General features: G+C 39.8%; 1 protein-coding gene across 1 annotated transcript in view; it reads right to left on the reverse strand.

Moving 5' to 3' along the window:
- GALNT12 (polypeptide N-acetylgalactosaminyltransferase 12) overlaps nt 1-18,014 on the reverse strand; it is a 53,030-nt gene that overhangs the window by 24,120 nt on the left and 10,896 nt on the right. The window contains exons 2-6 of the mRNA XM_083824032.1: nt 15,496-15,665; nt 14,599-14,788; nt 11,178-11,363; nt 8,741-8,858; nt 1,666-1,842 (exon numbers count right to left, since the gene is read on the reverse strand). Of these exons, the coding sequence (XP_083680158.1) occupies nt 1,666-1,842; nt 8,741-8,858; nt 11,178-11,363; nt 14,599-14,788; nt 15,496-15,665 (841 nt within the window). The remainder of the gene's footprint in view (nt 1-1,665; nt 1,843-8,740; nt 8,859-11,177; nt 11,364-14,598; nt 14,789-15,495; nt 15,666-18,014) is intronic.

An 18,014-nucleotide genomic window follows, 5' to 3' on the forward strand; every position in this document is an offset into this window, starting at 1 on the left:
TTGAATAAACAAACAGCATGACATATTAGCTCCAAGGTCTGAACATTAATCTTAAAGCAAAACTTTACAGAACCAAATTCCGCAGCCTTAGCATCAATCATTTTTCCATTTTACCGTGGAACTGCATGTTTGGGTTAGATGAAGTAAAAGTTTCTGAATTCAGCTATTGAAGCCTATGGTGCACAGAATATTATGGAAACCACAACGCATTGGTGGCAGCTTTGCTACATGAAAAAAAATGCAAGAGTCTCAGCTTACAGCCACCATGTTACAAGCAAGCCAATATGCAAAGCTTATGTTACTAGCACGCAAATAACCTTTAAAGTTCTGTCATGACAGGAATCAGCCGCCCAGAACTTAACAAGAAAAACTGCCAGCATGTATTGCTGTTTCCTCTTTGCATATGACACACGCAGAATCAGGCTAGTGCTGCCTGTGAACTCCCAAAGTCTTTGGATACACAAAAAACATACTTCTCTCAAAGTCAGACTCCAAGGATAAAACCTAAATGCAGTTTATGATGTTAAATTAAAACAATTATTACTAATACATGGACTATAATAACCTAATTGCCCAGTTTAATCTTAAGGAACATGAGGTGGAAGCTAAACAAATTCTGCTTCCCCAGTTTCCTCCAGCACTTCTTTTAAAAACGCGGTGATTTGAAGAATATTCTTGTCACAGGCATTTCTACTGGGATATGGGACACTCGCACATGTTAGGAACTCACTGTCTCATCTCTCAGTTCTGGTCAGGTGTAGTCAGAGGTGGGTGTCCAGCAGCCTGTGCTGCACAGCTTGGTTCTGCCTTCCAGTCTACAGGCCCATCCTTATAAATACAAGCGAGCTACCGATTTGCACACTCCTTTACTGTTCTCACCTGCTCAGATTTCACACTATTTATCTTCTGAAATATCTTGCTAACCAATTAACATATTTTCTTCTTCACTGACAATAAAAATATTAACTTTAAAAAAAAAAACTAACAGAACAGACAGTACAAACACTCCAATAAAATTATTTTCATCTGAGTTCCCAGAATTGATTTTCATCAATTTAATGTTTTCAATATTGATTTTCTTTTATTTTTGTTTGTTTATTTAAATTGAACATTGTGCAACAGTAAATCAAACTTGGGAAAATCCATTTTGTTTTACATAAACACAAAGTTTCACCATTAACACAAGACCAGTGATCTTACTAAATATTATTACCGAGCTGGTCACTTAAAGATCTACTGTCCATTGAACTGTGTTGACTAACATGCATTAATTGTTTCTGTTCTGTAATTTTATTATTATTATTATTATTTTTTATTCGATATAATCCTGGATCACCAGATCACCTGTTTAACAGAAGCACACATTTCAAGATAAGCAATTGACCCAAGAAAGGAGGAACTGTTTAACTTTATTCTTTCATTTATTTATTCATTCACCCATTATTGTCACAAGCTTAGCTGCCTTCCCAACTTACCAAATTTCTAATTTTCCCAAGAAATTAAAAATTTACTATATATACACACTTATTAACTGTTTGGGAAAATGTTTCAGAAGAAATAAAATAATATTAAAAAGCCCTTCACATTAAACATTAGTTAAATTATCAGTTATTTCATTGAAAAGAAATTCAACTCTAATTCCAAGAACAATGGACTTCAACTCACCAGGCGAGCATGTGGGTTTCGATGGTAATAAAGCTCTTTATATTCATCCATCCACACTTCAGCTGCACGTACGCTGTTTGCCAAAGCCTTAGACCGTGAGTAGGGAGCTTGTTTGGGGAAAACGTGGCCTACGTGTGAGCATGGGTGGATCTCAAGACTTCCTCCACACTGCCATATCTGAACAAAGAATATAGATTGTGCACCATTAATTTGAGTCTTCGCAAGCACAAGGATATAGGGACAACAAACCCTTGCAAGGATAATACTTTCCTCAAGAATATCACAGCGTATTATAAGCAATGCATGCAATAATTTTGTGTCTCATCTAGAGAATAAGGTGGATTAAGTTACTCCCTCATGAACTCAGAGCAAAGCGCAGGGAGTAACAAGGTGATAACCCCATTTCTGGTTTTATTAGGTGTGCAATTATCCCTTTCTTAGTTTTATTTTCTCTGAATGCACAATAAGAAACGGTCCACAATATTTCTACAGGCCTAAATGTGGTCTACTATTCAAGTTATACAAGCATTATTAACAAAAGAGCTGTATTTCTAGTCCCAATTAATCATATGAATAGCCTCCTCAGAAAGAAACTGATGACAGTTACCAGAAACCTAACCTTTCTTTGCCTGTATTCTACTGGCAAGCTGACTTGTCAAAACCTGTAAGCTTGTCATGCTGGAATATGATTACTTGTGCTCCCATTTGGATATTCACCATATGAGAATAGAGGTATGGGTGCCTAGTCATAAAATGTAACTAACCTTTTTAATAGGAAAACTGGAACAGGAACCCAAGACACGACACATAAACAAACACATTCTGTAACTGACCCACAGTGGGCCAACCAGTATCAGTGGAGAAACGCTCTCCCCCGTCTAAGTAAACCAGTATTTCTACTTATTGTTGAGGAAAGTACATGAGGCTTAATGGGGAACTGGCAGAACTCAGGGCTCTGGCTCCCTGGGCCAGGACATGTACACCTCAGGAGGCAGAGCCAAGTGCCAAGCATGGACATGAGCCTCAGCACTCTGTACAAATTTCCATAATTATACTCCCTGCCCTTGAAAACTGTGGCCAACATTTCTTAACAGACCTTTTGCAGTCCAACCCCATGGCCACATCCCTCCCCACCATCGGTTCGGATGTCCAGCTTGAGGTAACATAAAGAAAAACACTGCCAGGTGCCAGCTATATAATGCTGCGCATCAGCACAACGTAGCAGGCTACCGGTTTCTGAAGGGTGCCTGAAACATGGTTCCTGAGATTTAGTCAGGTGGGAGGAAAGGGAAGACACGTTGCTGCACTTGGACAACCTTCAGGCTATCACCAATGGCTACCACAGACTTTCTTTAGAAGCTTTTTGCAAGCTGGCACTCCAGTGAGCTAATTCTCCTCGCTTATTCAACCACGTGTGGGTGGCAACTCATCTTTCCCAAGTAAATGGAGGACAAGGGAAATTGGCTAAGAATTGTTTAAGGGGTAGAGAGGCTTGCTGCCTGATGACCCCTTTGTATGACACATACATATTTAATTACCTTTTATGGAAATGAACACAGCAGGCGGGAAAACCATGAAGCAGAAAATGAAACCTTGGTTCTTAACAATCTTGACAGATCAGTGGTAGGCCTTCCCCCAGCTCCCTCCCAGAACTTTTAGTGATCCAGAAGTCACTACAGATGAAGGCCTCCAGCACACACAAGACAGATGTTGCCTTCAGACGGTAATTTCTTTCTTAAGTTACTTGTGATTTCTCTCAAATATCTTAATTTAGAGATCAATGAATGTTGTCTCAGTTCCGCTGGTTTGGTTTTGGATAATGATGTTAGACTGACAAACACTTCTATGAGTAGCAAAATACTGTGCTTACTGACAAAATTTAAGCCCTCTAATACATATGTTTACTTTTAACACAACTTAAAGGATTTCTTAAAGGTAGAGGTAATTCATTGCACAACTGTGCAGAGCACTGGACAATCTTCACTTCCTGGATTTAAACTGATTTCTTGGCTTTCACAGGAGGTTTCTCTGTTGTTTTTTTTTTCCTCATATGGGGAAGAGGTACAGTCTTCTTTTGAACAGAAAAATGATTAAAGGAGTTACACAGCAAACTTACAGTTCCATACTGATCTCTTAAACAACTTGCATTTTTACAAATATAAGTTACTGCTATTTCAAAAGCCACTGGAAAACCAGCCAACCACTTTCACTTTAGGACCTCCCTTGTTGAGATTTCTGTTTCAAATCAACAGCTATCTTACATTATAATTTTTACATCCAAGATTACAGTTTTTTTTAAACTGAAATTTATCAGACAAAAATTTTGTCAGCAAATATTAAGGTCCATTAAATTTATTAAAGTCTATCAATTTCCATATTCGTTTTATTCCATATAAGTATTTTTTCATTGATGATTTGTGTTTTGATCAGTCTGTTTTCAACAAGAACATGTGAGCAATGGACCATAAAGTCTACTGAAGCAAAAGTGTGGAGTTATAAAAAGATGCACTTTCTTCAACTCTTCCATGAGAAAGTCTGATTTAAATGGAGTAAAGCAGCCCCACTCTATTTATTAAATTGCTGCCAAAATGAGAATTCCACAACATCTGAATTTTCAGTAATTAAAATTCTGAATTTCCCTAAGAAAATAACTGTAGGTTGCTAAGCAGTGCTCATTAAATTCTTCTTCCTTCATTAAAAAGGTTTAAAAGTTCTTGTCTCCCTATTACAAAAAAATGAGATATATTTCAGCTGATTCTTCAAAAGATTTATTTATTTTAAAAGAAAGCATATTTTGACTTCTATCTAGAATCAGGTACAAATGGAGAGCAGAAAGTAAATCAAGGAATTCAACAGAGACACCAAATTTGATCACTAAAAGCTAAATAAGTGACTCTGTGGAAGCTTCTCCCCTGAAACTATTTCCACGTCCTGTAATAGAGAGGCACATTAGATTTCATTTATACTTTGCCTGCTCATGTGCATGCAAATATGTTTCTCTACTAGGTCTGTCTGGCTAGCAGCTCTGATTATAAAAGCATACCTTTTTTTTCCCTGACTACAAGAAAAAAACAAGGTGACAATGGTTTTACTTTCACTTTCATCTTGATGTACACAGGCTATAAACATCTTTTCTTTTCTTTACAGGGATGAATGCTTGCATTAGGGAAGAATAACAATAACACTACAGCTCTCACGTTGGGATCCCTGTCCCTGCCAAGCTCTTTGGAGAAGTGACCCAATTGCTGGGTCAACAAATGCTAAATAAGAAAAGCAAGTTGGTGTCAAGAAAGTAGTTTGCCCTATGAGCTACATTCTCTGTGGTAGCATTTTAGGACTCTCCAGAAAGAAAGAAAGAAAAAAAGAAAAAAAGAAAGATGGTACATTCTGAACAAAGACGGGGGGATGCAGCCTGTCCCCCACGCAAGCTACTGCTATTGCAGAAGAAATTTCCACACTGTGAAACAATACAAAAAGATTAGAGAAGAGCCCAGTCAATTGGAGTTGCAGCAGGACCAACAGACAAGGAAATTATAAAAAAAAAAAAAAAAAAAAAAAAAGGATTTAGCAGTAAGTAATATTGCCTTTTTGAATACATGCATTTTTCCTTTGTGCTGTGATGGTGGGTGAAAGGACAGATCACAGACATACCAGCCTTCCCCAGAAGAAAACTTCCCTGCTAGTGGTGCCGCAGTGTAAAAAAAAAAAATAAAGAAATAAAAAATCTGCAACCAGATCAATTGGCAAAGGAGATGAGAGGGCATTGCTTTGCATCCCTTTGGAAGAGGAGCTTCAGTGCCCATTATGCCCATGAAGTAAAATTTTATCTAGCCAAATAGATTAATGCTATCCCAAATCAAGGCGCATTGACTCAATTCTGCATTCAGCACACAGCCTCAATCTCTCTTAGTCATAAGCTTTCAACCAAAGCTTTGTCCTTATTGCACCTCTCAAAACCACAAAGAACTTCTTCAGCTTAGAATAAATGAAGTAAGAGAAAGAGGAGGCTTGAGAACAAGTCCCTTCTTGTCCCCAGGAGGGGGTAGTGTCTTCAGAGACAAGAAGAAGAATGAATTAGTTTACAGTGAGTTTCAGTATCCCTGCTCCTCATTTTCAGGTCCGGTAGGTCCAGAAACCACACAGATGAGGATTAGCACTGATTTATCCCTCTTGACCTTCTTCAGCACTGTGAGCAGCAAGAAGAGCACACACAGAACATTTTCCTAGTGCTCTGCTCCCTTCCACAAAAAGCCTCACTGCAGGAGGCATGCACAGGGGGGCTTGAAATCAAACAGAGGAAAGCTTTCGCCTGCGGTTTGGTTCCAAATGCCTACGTCTTTCTGGCAATCTGCACTGGTGAAATCAATGTGCCCAGGTGTATTTGCTGGCCCTTGGAGCAGCTGCCATGGCACGGTCCACCATGCCAAACGTCTGTCCCCGGTTTGACAGCCACTCAGTCCATCTGCAGCCTGCAGGGAGCTGGACCAGCCCCTGAGAAGAAAACCTTCCCCTGGGTCAAAGAGGCAAAGCCACTGCTCAGTCACACTTTTGCGTCACATAGGGTCAAATGCCTGTTTTGGGGAAGTAGCAACATAAAAACAGAGACCCCTGCAAGAGCCCAGCAGAGGTCAATGGCAATAGCTTGGACTGACAGCAGCAGACAGACCAGGGACAGTCCCTGTAATATAGGGCAGGGGCTGGGCCTGTCCTCCTGTCTGCAAGCCTCAGTTTCCTAAAAAGTGAGGTGTGAAGAGCAGAGAGTGAAGAACTGCATGCAGAGGGCCATCTTCCAGGCTTTCTACAAGGAGCTGGTGCTGGCCTGCAAGCCCCACAGCCCCAAAACCCAACTCAGAGAAGAAAATCACTGTCATCTGGGGCAGTGCTACCCCTAGTTCCTACTGGTCAGAAGGCAACCATTTCAGGGCCACCAAATCTGTGGCAGTCAGGATCCCAGCAGACATTTCACCACCACGAAGCAGATCCTGTAACGCCCATTTCTGCCAACTGTGGTTGTTGCTCCCAAGCTTGTTGCTTTGGGAGAGGTGCAAATTTCCGCTGAGAGGCAGTAGATACCATACTGTTTTCAAAACCAGCATCCTCTCCACCTCACCGGTGCTTGGTCTGGTTGTGCATGTACTAGGAGACACAAACATTGCCTCCAAGAGCCAGTCTTGCTCAAGAGATGTGCACACCTACTGTGATTGCTACTGTGATGCTGCATGTTTGCAGGAGACGGTGTCTTGCTCTCTGAGGCAGCTGGCTGCTAAGTCTCCAATCTCTCCTTAGTTGTCTGCTGCAACGCTGTCACAGCTGAACAAGGAAGAGACGCACCACCAGGCATGTACATTGCCCTAGGAGAGCAAGCATCTCTCCCCAGAAATGCACGACTACCTCATCGCCATCACCCCTTCCTCGTCCCTCATAAGCAAGAAAAACAATTCTCACTCACCAAAGAGAGCTGGGGTTGGCATCCACAAGCAGGCTGCTTTCCAGCTTAACCTACCTTGGGTTGTGAGTGATGGAGCCCCCTCCTACACCACATGAAATGTCTTACCCTAGCTAAGACTGCCTTTTCACAGTGACAAGCACCATCAGTTCTTTGGGGCCACAAATATGAACCCAATCCATTGCTGCTTGCGGCTTCCTGAGAAGCCTTGCAAAAGGAGGCACAAAAAACATTTCATCAAGAGCTATTTTGTAGCTCCTGACCCTGTGACTGAGTGATTATCCCAAAGAGAAGTGCCTTCCTGTGGAAAGAAGAGACTACTGTTATGCACACATCAATGCAGGTTGCACCAGAACTGCAGCCAGCTGGGAGATGCCTGCTTCAGAAACTCACAGACCTCACGGAGGTGGGTAAGCTGCTCTGAGCCTCAGGCTGAGGCCCCCTGAATTTGCTAAGACCAGTGAGCTGTGAGGTTGGACTTTGGTGCCGGAGAAACTTATCTCTACGTGAAATTGGAGGCAGTCAGGACTTCAGATCAAACAGTGATCCCAACTGAGAATTCCTCCTGCAGAAAGAAACCATGTCATTTCTGGGTCAGTGCTTATTGTCCTCCTTAGCCCTTTTCTTCCCTAATTTTTGTGCCCTCTTTGCTCAGATTTCTGCAGTACAGGAGACAGGCACAGCAGCCACAAAGACGGCACATTTCTTCTATTAACAGGCAGACATCTAAAGCAAGGTATTCTGCTGATGCTTCCTTCCTCGTGAGAGTGTTTTTTAACATAACATAAAAATACTATTTATCCCTGAAAGCTGCTCTTACCTAGTAAAAACAAAACCAAACCACCGATCCCCACCCCCTGCAATCCAGCGACAGACAAAAATGCAAATATGACCATAACATGTATCTAATGAGGAACAGAAAAAAACAAAAAGGGAAGGCATGGATGGTAGATTGTGAACTCCCTGCAAGTCAAAAATGGAACTGTGGGGTACATTTTAAAGCACCACTGTATTACTTCAACAAACTAAGGGTGATGTGGGACAAACCAGGAGCAGGCAGCGCTCAGTGGGAATCCGCAGTAGTAACATGTAACAGCAAAGCTGACGAGGACACGACTGCTTTACTCCTCAGCCTGGTCTGGCTCAGACCTCTCTCTTCCTCTGCCCTAAGTCCTTTCCACTCCAGCACAGCTATCTGTCTGCTTCCTGCCTGAGCCCAGGTCCACCCTCTGGTGGGGTACCTCACTACAGTTCCTGGAGATTTTCCCCTTGCCTTTCGTAACCTTTATACAAACTTTTCCTGACATGAAACAGAATAAAGCCTTTAAGAAACACAGGCTAGCGCATCCTGTCCCACTGATAACATCCATCAGCTGCTGTCTGTTCTCTCTATCAACTGCTACAGAGCACTCCAGAGTCAATTACAAACATGTCTTTCCAGCTATCCGCTTCAAGCCACAGAATGTAAACTTCATATTCTAATATCATACCGCTGCTTATATTTTCTTATATTTTCTGCTTTTATATTTATGACATTCAGAACATCTCTTTGAGTAAAAGGATGTGAAGAAACAAGTAAGAAACGTATTTTTATGCTTATGAAAAAAACCATTCAATAGAACCACCTACCCTAAATGAGAACTCAAGGTTTTCTCCTCCCCAGACTTCCATTCCTGTGTCATATGAACCAAGATAATCAAAATACTTCTTGCTCACAGAAAACAATCCTCCTGCCATGGTTGGAGACCTATAAAAGAGAACAGTAACTCTGGATTGAATTAAAAGAAAAAAATATAAATTAAAGAACCAATGCAATGGATTATAAATACATTTTTACTTTCCATTTTCTCAGTCTTCTGAATACAAAGTAACAGTCAGCCATTAATCAGTTAGGTACTACACTGTTAGGCCATTTGAATTTAACTTTTTACTAATAAAACTGTATCATAAATGAGCTCCAGAATGTATTAAAATAAAAATAACAATGAAATGATAGAAGATAAAAATTATGTTAAGTTTTTGCACTTACAGCATCTTTGAAACTGCCCATAAATGACTAGCCTCTTACTTTCAAAAAACAGAACATAAGCAGAACTATTTCAGTCAGTTCTGAAATTCCAAGTGCAATATATGTCTGTATGTTCCTTAATTGGAAAGCAAACACAGATCTGTGCTTTAACAATTAATAACAACATTCCATTAATATCAAGCGGGAAAGCTCTTAGACATCAGCAGAGCAGAATTAAATAAACATAGCCTCTGGAGAGATTTTTTCTTTCTAAGACCTACCCACCTGTATTTTTTGTTTGTTTGTTTGTTTACTATGTTTGACAAAAAATCAGGGGCCAAGACTGGAACCACACTGATGGGGCACGCTAAAAGGCCACAAGGCCCTGAGCCACAGCACAGTTAAGGGACGTTCTTTCAATAGGGTAGTGTGTGCTTGTAATAAAATTGAGTATGTTCAATATTGCTCCTAATTGTTTACAGTCTAAGCAAATGACCCTCTTTAAAGTGCCAACCAAATAATGCAGGTTGGAAATAAATTCAGCTGACGCTTATGAAATTTACTAAATTGCTATTGATATACAAATTAACGAATGCTAGGTGTAGCGATCAATTATTCTTAATATGTCAAAACTAATTTTACCAGTCATCTTTTTGAAGCAACAGTCTTATACTGTCATACGTTGTTTCAAAGAACGGAAAGAGATGAGGTGAGACAGAAGGGAAAAAAATCTCTATAAACATTCAAGCTCTTCTGTCTCACTCCAAATCTAGTCTTTCCAAACATAACTGTCAGTGATATCAGCCTCTCAGCACTGCTGCTTTCTCCAGATAACTGTACCACTTGCAGAGGTCGGTCCTCAGTCTACCTTGAAGCTTTATCCCTCATCATTTTCCCCTTGGCGTTCCAGAAACAATTCCGTCTTGTGGAGAAGAAAAGCATCATGTTTAAGCTAGCAGCTTTAAAAGTTTTGACTCTATTTTGAAACTTTTTTTTGGAGTATGTGAACTAATATATGCTGAGAAGGGCTAATTTACTGCCTCACTTTTCCCATTAAGAAAAAAAAAAAAGCAAGCTTCTTTTCTCTCCGCTGAGGATAAATTCATTAATATTTGTGAAGTACTGGGTATTATTATCATGATAAGCGACCTAGAAAAGACGGAAAAGAATGAATCATTCTGTATTTGTTGTAGGCTATAAGATGACAGATTATAAATAAAAGCAAGGACTAACAAAATCGTGACGTTAAAAGTGCAGAACAGCTGCTTCATTTCTCACAATGCACTGCTGAAACACAGCAACTTCCAAGCGGAGTGCAGCATGCTCTCAGCTCTCAGGATTCTGTCTACAGTGCCCATCTTCCAGATGCATCCTTTGCAGACTTACCCTACCTCTCCTAAAATACAGTATGTATGTACAGTAACACCTACAGATAGCAACTCTTGCAAACATAATGAAAAGCCTCTACATGAAGACATTCACATGAACTCCTATGAGTTAGTCCCTCAGAAACTATGGTGGGTAGACTACACCATTTCAACCGAAACGAGGAACTTGCAAACAGGTTCACCTTTGAAAATAGACCAAGGAACCACCACTATTGCTACAGCACAGATAGTCTTCTGAATGACTTCTGCCCTCTTGTTGCTTCATGTTTTTTTTTCCCCTTTTTCACTGTTGACCATGATACACTTTTTACAACATGAATCTCTTCATTTTTCATAGAGGACATCCTTCATTATTAATTAAGAAGTTACAACTTTTCCTTGCGCTGGTAAGTGTCTGGCAGTTTGTCTGAAGAAGTGACTACTTGTGCAATAAGGATTCCACACAAAAGATTACATGGGAATTTGATTTTTTAGAGCAGTAGTTTTTCCAGCAGCATGGTGCTTTTTCTGGAGCTATTTCAGAAAATAGGGAACCAAACAAAATATGTAATGTAACTATAAGTGGTAAGCACTCATTTATTACATATTTTGTCAGCACCTGACATTTCCAACTCAAGTCAAAAGCACTCACAACATTGACATTTCAAGAACAGGATGCATAAAAATTAACCTGATCACATCGATCTTGGACTTTCTTCGTTTCTGTTCTCTTTCAGGGGTACTATGCCAAGTGAAGACCAGCCTCCAGTCAAATCCACCGATCTGTGGCTCACCAGCATTTCCCAAGTACTCAAATGTATTCCAGTCAATAACATCAATAACAGGGCAGACGACAGCCGATTCTTCTTCCGCAATCCTAAGATGTTTTTAAAATAAGAGAAAGGTGACTTCTATTAGAAACTTCTCTCAAAAACAGAACTGTCAAGAAAAGAAAACAATGGTGAATACCAAACACAAAATTTTGCCCTGTTTCAACTCATGCTGCAATACAAGCAAAAAGCAGCTACAAGAATAATCACCAATTTTTTGTTGAGGATGCATCAGGAGGATGCACCAGGATGGACTCAGCTGCAGGCATCTGGCAAGCAGCGTTCTTCCTGGACATTGGAAGTGAGAGATACGCCAGCTGGCTTGAGATAACAGGTTCTGCATCTGGCTCAGCTGTCATATCTAGCATCACATTCTCAACAAAAAGCATCTATTTTGTTTTGTACAGGTAGCTGCTTCTGAAATATTAAGAGAGAAGAGGATCTAAGTGGGACTCCTGGATTTTCTCAGAGGCAAAACTGTGTCATCTTTCAGCATGGCCATTATCATTCTCCAGGGACAAATAAGGTGTCTAGGGTCTATGACCCTCAAAGTCACAATTGTTCTTATAAATGTGATCATCTTCAAAAGGTTACACGAAACACTACTACAGTAATTCAAAAAGATGCCATGAGCTTAAAACAAAAAAAACACGTGATGTTTCCATGTGGGAATTAGATCATCAAGGAGGCCTCAAGAAACCCTACCACCACAGGAAATTAAAAGGACAAACAAGATAGTCCTGCAGATAACATCACTATCAGTAAGTGTGATCTAAAGATAGTTAAGATCTTTATCAGTACTAAGAACACATCAGAGCTGAGGACATCCCTTGCAAGCCTACTTCTGCAAGGAGATAAACTTCCTCCCATGTCTCAATGCCATGCAGGGTTTTCTGGATTCCTTTACAAAAGCATTTGCCCTCACAAAAGACAGTGGGACCCTTTGCCTTAATTTCTTGAAAGGCCTCTCCTAATACCACAGGAGATCAACTTCAGGCATACAAGCTGAAGCTAAGGCTTTTCTCCTAAATCCCTCTTCAGCAGTCTTTTCCATGCTAGTCTTAGACATCTCCGGTTAGTTCAATGAAAAAGTAGCTTGCTTGACTTTGGGACTTGCTTAGCCCTGCATCTTCTGATATGCATGTTCTTCTTGTTCTTCTGTCTTTCTTCTTTGGGAGAAGAAAAAAAAAAAAGAACATGCTCTATGGCCATACAAGATCTGATGTATCTATCACTCAAGGAGAGTTGGTTCCTCATGGGATTATAAGGCTTAAAACCCCCAGGCTGAACAAGGGGCTCTGTCCCCGTTGCACTCAACTCTCTGAAATTAGAGCGTCTTGTGATGGTTAAATACAGAAGAGAACAGAAGTGGCTCCAAAAAAGTATTGTCTGGGCTGAGAAAGACTGCCTTAAACATGAAACGGTGCCTTCTTGTTGCCACGCGGGAAACGCAACACAGCTGTTTTCTTCTCTAAAATCCTACACTGAAGTCCTATTTGGCAGAGTGCACAAAAAGGCTTATACAAATATTGCTGTCTCCTGTCTCACTTGCATAAAGGTTATGCACAAAGCAAGGAGAAGGTTACAAACACAGAGAGAAAAAAAAATCCCTATCAAATGGAAAAAAGCCTTGTTGTTCTTGAAAAGGAGTAAAAAATAAATATTTGGCACATGATTGCAGTCATCAGGTAAGTGAAAAACTATCACTTTTTCTGTAAATTAAGATTTAACTAGCTGGTACAATGCACAAGCAGTTTACAAATACAGCAGTGGCTGCATGGCAAAATGCTAACACTGTCATATTGCTTCCATACATTTGCGCCAATGCCATACAAACAATCCCCTAGAGTTGGATATCTGCATCTAGAGCAAAAAGGGCACCGATTCCAAGCCACATCCAAAGATAACTTTTTACAGAAGGCAATTTTTCACACATTGGAATTACCCAAACTCTTTCTCAAGACTGCCATCTAGTGGTTTGCTAAAAAAAGTGAAGTCTGCCCTCTGTTTCTTCACACTTATTTTTAATCCTTTTTCTTTCTTCACACTATCTGTACTGTTCATAGTTAACCTACAATTATCTGGAATATATCCAGCATGAAATTTAGAAGAAAAAAAAAAAGACACTTCTAAGAAGAAAACAGTTATTCCAGATACAATCTCAAATGTACAATGGGGCGTTTGTTCCTCTTGGAAATCTCTCTCCAGTTTGCACAGCCCTTCTCTGACATCTGCAATACCTGAGATGGGACCTTTACAGAAGGCAAATCAAGCCGCTGATCTTGCAGAAAGGATTTATTTATTTATTTTCAAAACGTTTTAAATAGAGATGTTTTTCTATATGCAGTATCTAGGAGGTCTGATTCAGGTACTCTAATTGTCTGCTAATGATGTCAAAGGGGGCAGAGATCTAAGGGTTCAGCAAAAGGGGCAAAAGCAATACAACTTCATGTATGCAGTGATGGGATGGTGGGGTGCTGCAGCAAGGTATACCAGTGGCTGAACCCACAGTAGGAAAAGTGCTCTTTGAGCAGCTCTGTGGCTGCTGACTGAGTGAGGCCTATCATAAATATTTGTACCAGACATCTAGTATTCTGGTTTCTTTTTAACATAATATTAAATATTAATATTATTTTAATAAGTTTTCTAAACTGCACAGCAGACCTGTAATATAGAGAAACTACACAGCTTTAAATTACAGTATCCTAGGACAGATGGTGTTCCAAGGAATAGTCACTGCTGACATAACATTAATTCCTCCCTGTCCTACCTGCCCCATGATGCTTTGTATCACAACCAGTTTGGATTAGCTCAGGACTAGGAAGATGGAGTTTACTGACTTCCCTTCCAACCTCCTTATGTGTATGCTGTCCTGAAAAAGAGGGTGTCTCAGGGTCCATATCTTTTGAGATGATCATCTTACTGACCCAGGCTGATAACCACGTTACGTAAGGTAGTTTCACAGCTGGGGGTGGATTCTCCTCCTGAAAACAAAGTTTTCACTTCTCGGAAGAAAAAGAGCAGCCTGGCTCTCAACAAAAATAAATAAATAAATAAACAAATAAATAAATAAATAAATAGTCTACCTCCTCATCTTCCAGACTTCTACTTTCTATCCCTCTGCCAGGAGAAAAATACTTGCATTGCTTGGGGGATCAGACTGCGGTAACCTTTGGAAAAGGTCTGTGAAGAGCAATTTTTCCCCTGTAGAGCGCAGGAATGTGCCAAACTGACTCTTTTCCTTCTGCCTCAGGACAAAGTCAGGACAGAGCGTAACTCTACCTTTCCAGAAGTGGTTCCAGCCAGCCCTCATGGCACTCACAGTGGCAGTCCAGGAAGGTCAGGATGTCCCCTTTGGCTATAGAAGCCCCCAGCAGTCGGGCTCGAACCAGCCCTTCCCTCTTGTTTGCACGGATAAGACGCACCTTGCGTAAGCCAGCCACGTAGTTTTCCAAACGCTCCTTTAAATGCTCTGTAACAACAGAAAGAAAATAATATAGTTCTCTATTTATTCATTTATGGCACGCTACAGAATGATCTTTTTCCAGAAGCATAAAACTTACAGTAGTGCTTTGAAGATGCTTGGACTTAGAGCTCTGATTCTGCTATCCTGTCTATGTAAGGAAAGGGTAAGGATGGACAAAAGTCTGTTCTTTTAAGAAACAGAATGCTTCATATTTGCCTCTGCAATTCATTTCCAAATTGTTAGGTGTATCTCAAATGTAAAGGCTTTACCATGCAGAAGTTTTGTTCTTAACACAATTCATGTGTGGTAGAAAATGTCAGCATTGGCTTGTGTCCCATAATTCACATAAAAACAGACAAACTCTTTACTTATTACTATAAATGACAGCAGCACAACCTTGGAGCAACCAAAACATGCTCAAATTAGCAAACGTGAAATGCTCTGACCAGACTGCAGTTATGCATGTATGCAGGCACTCGCACTACAGCAAAGCAAACATGCTGCCCCATTCAAAACTAAATTTCATCCAGAACTTGAAATTTTCACTGCCATGAAAGAGACAAAATGTTTCCAGTTAGATTCCCATTTTGTACAATTTCATGGTATGTTATCAGAAGAGCAGATCTTTTCCTCCTGTGGACTGGCTGACAAAAAAAACAAAACCAAAAACCACACAAAACAGATCCAACATTATTTAGAATTATTCTTCCTACCTTTGTCACTGTAATCATCCACAAGGATAACTTCTTCTAAAAGTATATCTGGAGATGTCTCGAGAACACTATGAACAGTCCGCAGAAGTGTTGACCAAGCCTCATTATAGAAAGCTATCACAACTGATGTTTTCGGCAGGCTATAGTAGTCATACTTCTTCTCTTTGCATCTGTAAGCAAGGGGACTACATTTAGTCAAAGTGCAAAAGAATTTGTTAATTTTCAGGAGAATACTCTCAAATGAAGAGTCCATATGCTACTTACTAACTGTAAAAAAGACTATCTAAAGGATCTTAGAAGAACCCTGTGTATATGGAGTAGTCATGCAAACACTTTTAGAAAGCTGGTCTTCCAGAAGTCCTATTTCTACAGCAACATTATGACTAAAATTCTGCAGCCCCAAAAAATATCTAAACAGAAAAATAAGAGGAGGGCTGGTGTATGTGCAGTAGCTGCCTTTTCACAAAATTACTACAAGTATAGGAGCAAGCAGTGGTTAAAATACGACTCACAGATTACGGAAAGAAAAAAAAAAGGAGAAATAAAAAACTGAAGTGATGTAAAAAAATATAAATTACTGTACACTTGTATTTTGGAAAATAAAACAAGTGCTAGACAATCAAAATATAACTGTGAAGAAACAGCAATATATAAAGAGAAAAAAAAGCAGTAACAGAACTAAGAAGTATGTACACTAAAGCATAATTCAGGAAGACCACATAGCTGCCAAGATATAATAGTGAAATCCACAAAAACACATAATTTAAAAAATGCATGGTTTTCACTCCGTGGAGAGCCAACAGGTTTGCAAACCTTTGAATTAAGCTCCAGAATGTATTTCCTATAAAAATATATATGAACTTCCCTAAATGAACATAAGGATGCCAAGAAACTTCCAGATGAGCCAAAAGTATAAATTAAATATTTCCCTCATCTGAAAGAATTTTAAAATAACGCCAGTACTTATCACCACTTTTCCCCATTTCTTCAAGCCCTCTGTATTGGCAAGTTTGCTACCCACCAAAATAAATGGTTTTGAGATTTGAGAGGCTTTCTGTGCTTCCTGCTTACTGCCTGGAAGACACCAGGGTTTGTTGGGAGCACAGGGACACACTTCAGGTTCTGTAAATTGCTGAGGACCAGAAGGTACTGCAGCACGTAAGATGTCTCTCCCATCAAGACCAGAAATCCCCTAAAACCCACACAACTTAGGGCTGAATGGGTAAACCAAAGCAGAAACAGAAAAAAAAAAGAAAAGAAGCAAATATGGCAGCAACATACAGTAGTCCCCCCTCAAAACACCCAGAGAATGGCATGGAAACTGCTTACCTAGAACTAGAGCACACTGAGACCACATTTACTGCTATGCAATGCTGCTGTGCTAGCAATAAAGAGACTTCTTATAGTTTTGTTTAAAGAGTAGGCAATATTTGGTAGGATCTGTGGTATAACAAGTGAAACAAAGTTTGTATCTGAGAAAACACTCCTAAAATTAAAATTTTTATGAGTGGAAAAAAAAAAAAGGTATGTAGAGTACTTTTGTAATAAATACCTGAAAATGAGGAAGCAATGAGGAGAAACGATACTTGGGCAGAGTAGGAACACAGACATGTGCTTCTCAAACATGACAAGAATGCTGTGTAACACCATTCATTTAATATATGTATACACGCATCTACTCACACACAGACACACACACGCACTTACACAGTGAAGTACAAAATTGCTCATCCCTCCAGGCTGTAATCTTTGCTAAGACGCTGCATACAGAGATCTACCTCACACCAGTGGCTGGTGACAGAAATAATTTACTTTGCCAAATGTTCATGTATTAACACATGAAAAGGAGTAACATTTTAATTAACTTTTTTCTCTAAGAACATCACAGAAAACCAACCATATGAATCCAATTTTAGAAATGCATATTTACTTTAGCCTATTGAAAAGCAATTATGTTCATTACTGCCAGGAAAAAATCTTGTTATATATCACAATCACTTCTAACAGGTAATTTCAGTTCATTTCTTGATGGAAACAGGATCGTTACCTACCCATTTTAGAAAACTTAAGAAAAGAGAAAATAAATAGGAGAAATCCTCCAGGAAAGCTTTCTCTGGAAAATGTCTCAAGAAGATTCATGGAATTATAAAGTTGCATTCCCTTATTTAAAAAGGGAAAGGAAATCCAAAAGGTCTAAAGAAGCTTATAAACCTAATTATAGATTAAAGACTTCAATGGATTTGCTTGAAAATTACATGCTGGAGACAGGAAACATAATTTGGCGGAGAATATGGCAGTCCCCAGACTGCTCCTGATTCATCGTGCATTTCTGCCTCCTCCATCGAGCATTACCAAGGCTGTGGAGAAAAGTCTCTTACAGGACAGAGCAGAGCCCATGTTTCTTAGGTTTGTGAAGTCAAGAAAGAGGCTAAAACTGAAAAAAAAAAACCAACTCTTATCAAGCACAGTGACCTATTAGCATGGCAAGGAGGAGAGCTGGCTCCCTGTGGCTGCTGCCT

Source organism: Anser anser (assembly GCF_964211835.1).
Source record: "Anser anser genome assembly, chromosome: 2".
NCBI lineage: Eukaryota > Metazoa > Chordata > Aves > Anseriformes > Anatidae > Anser > Anser anser.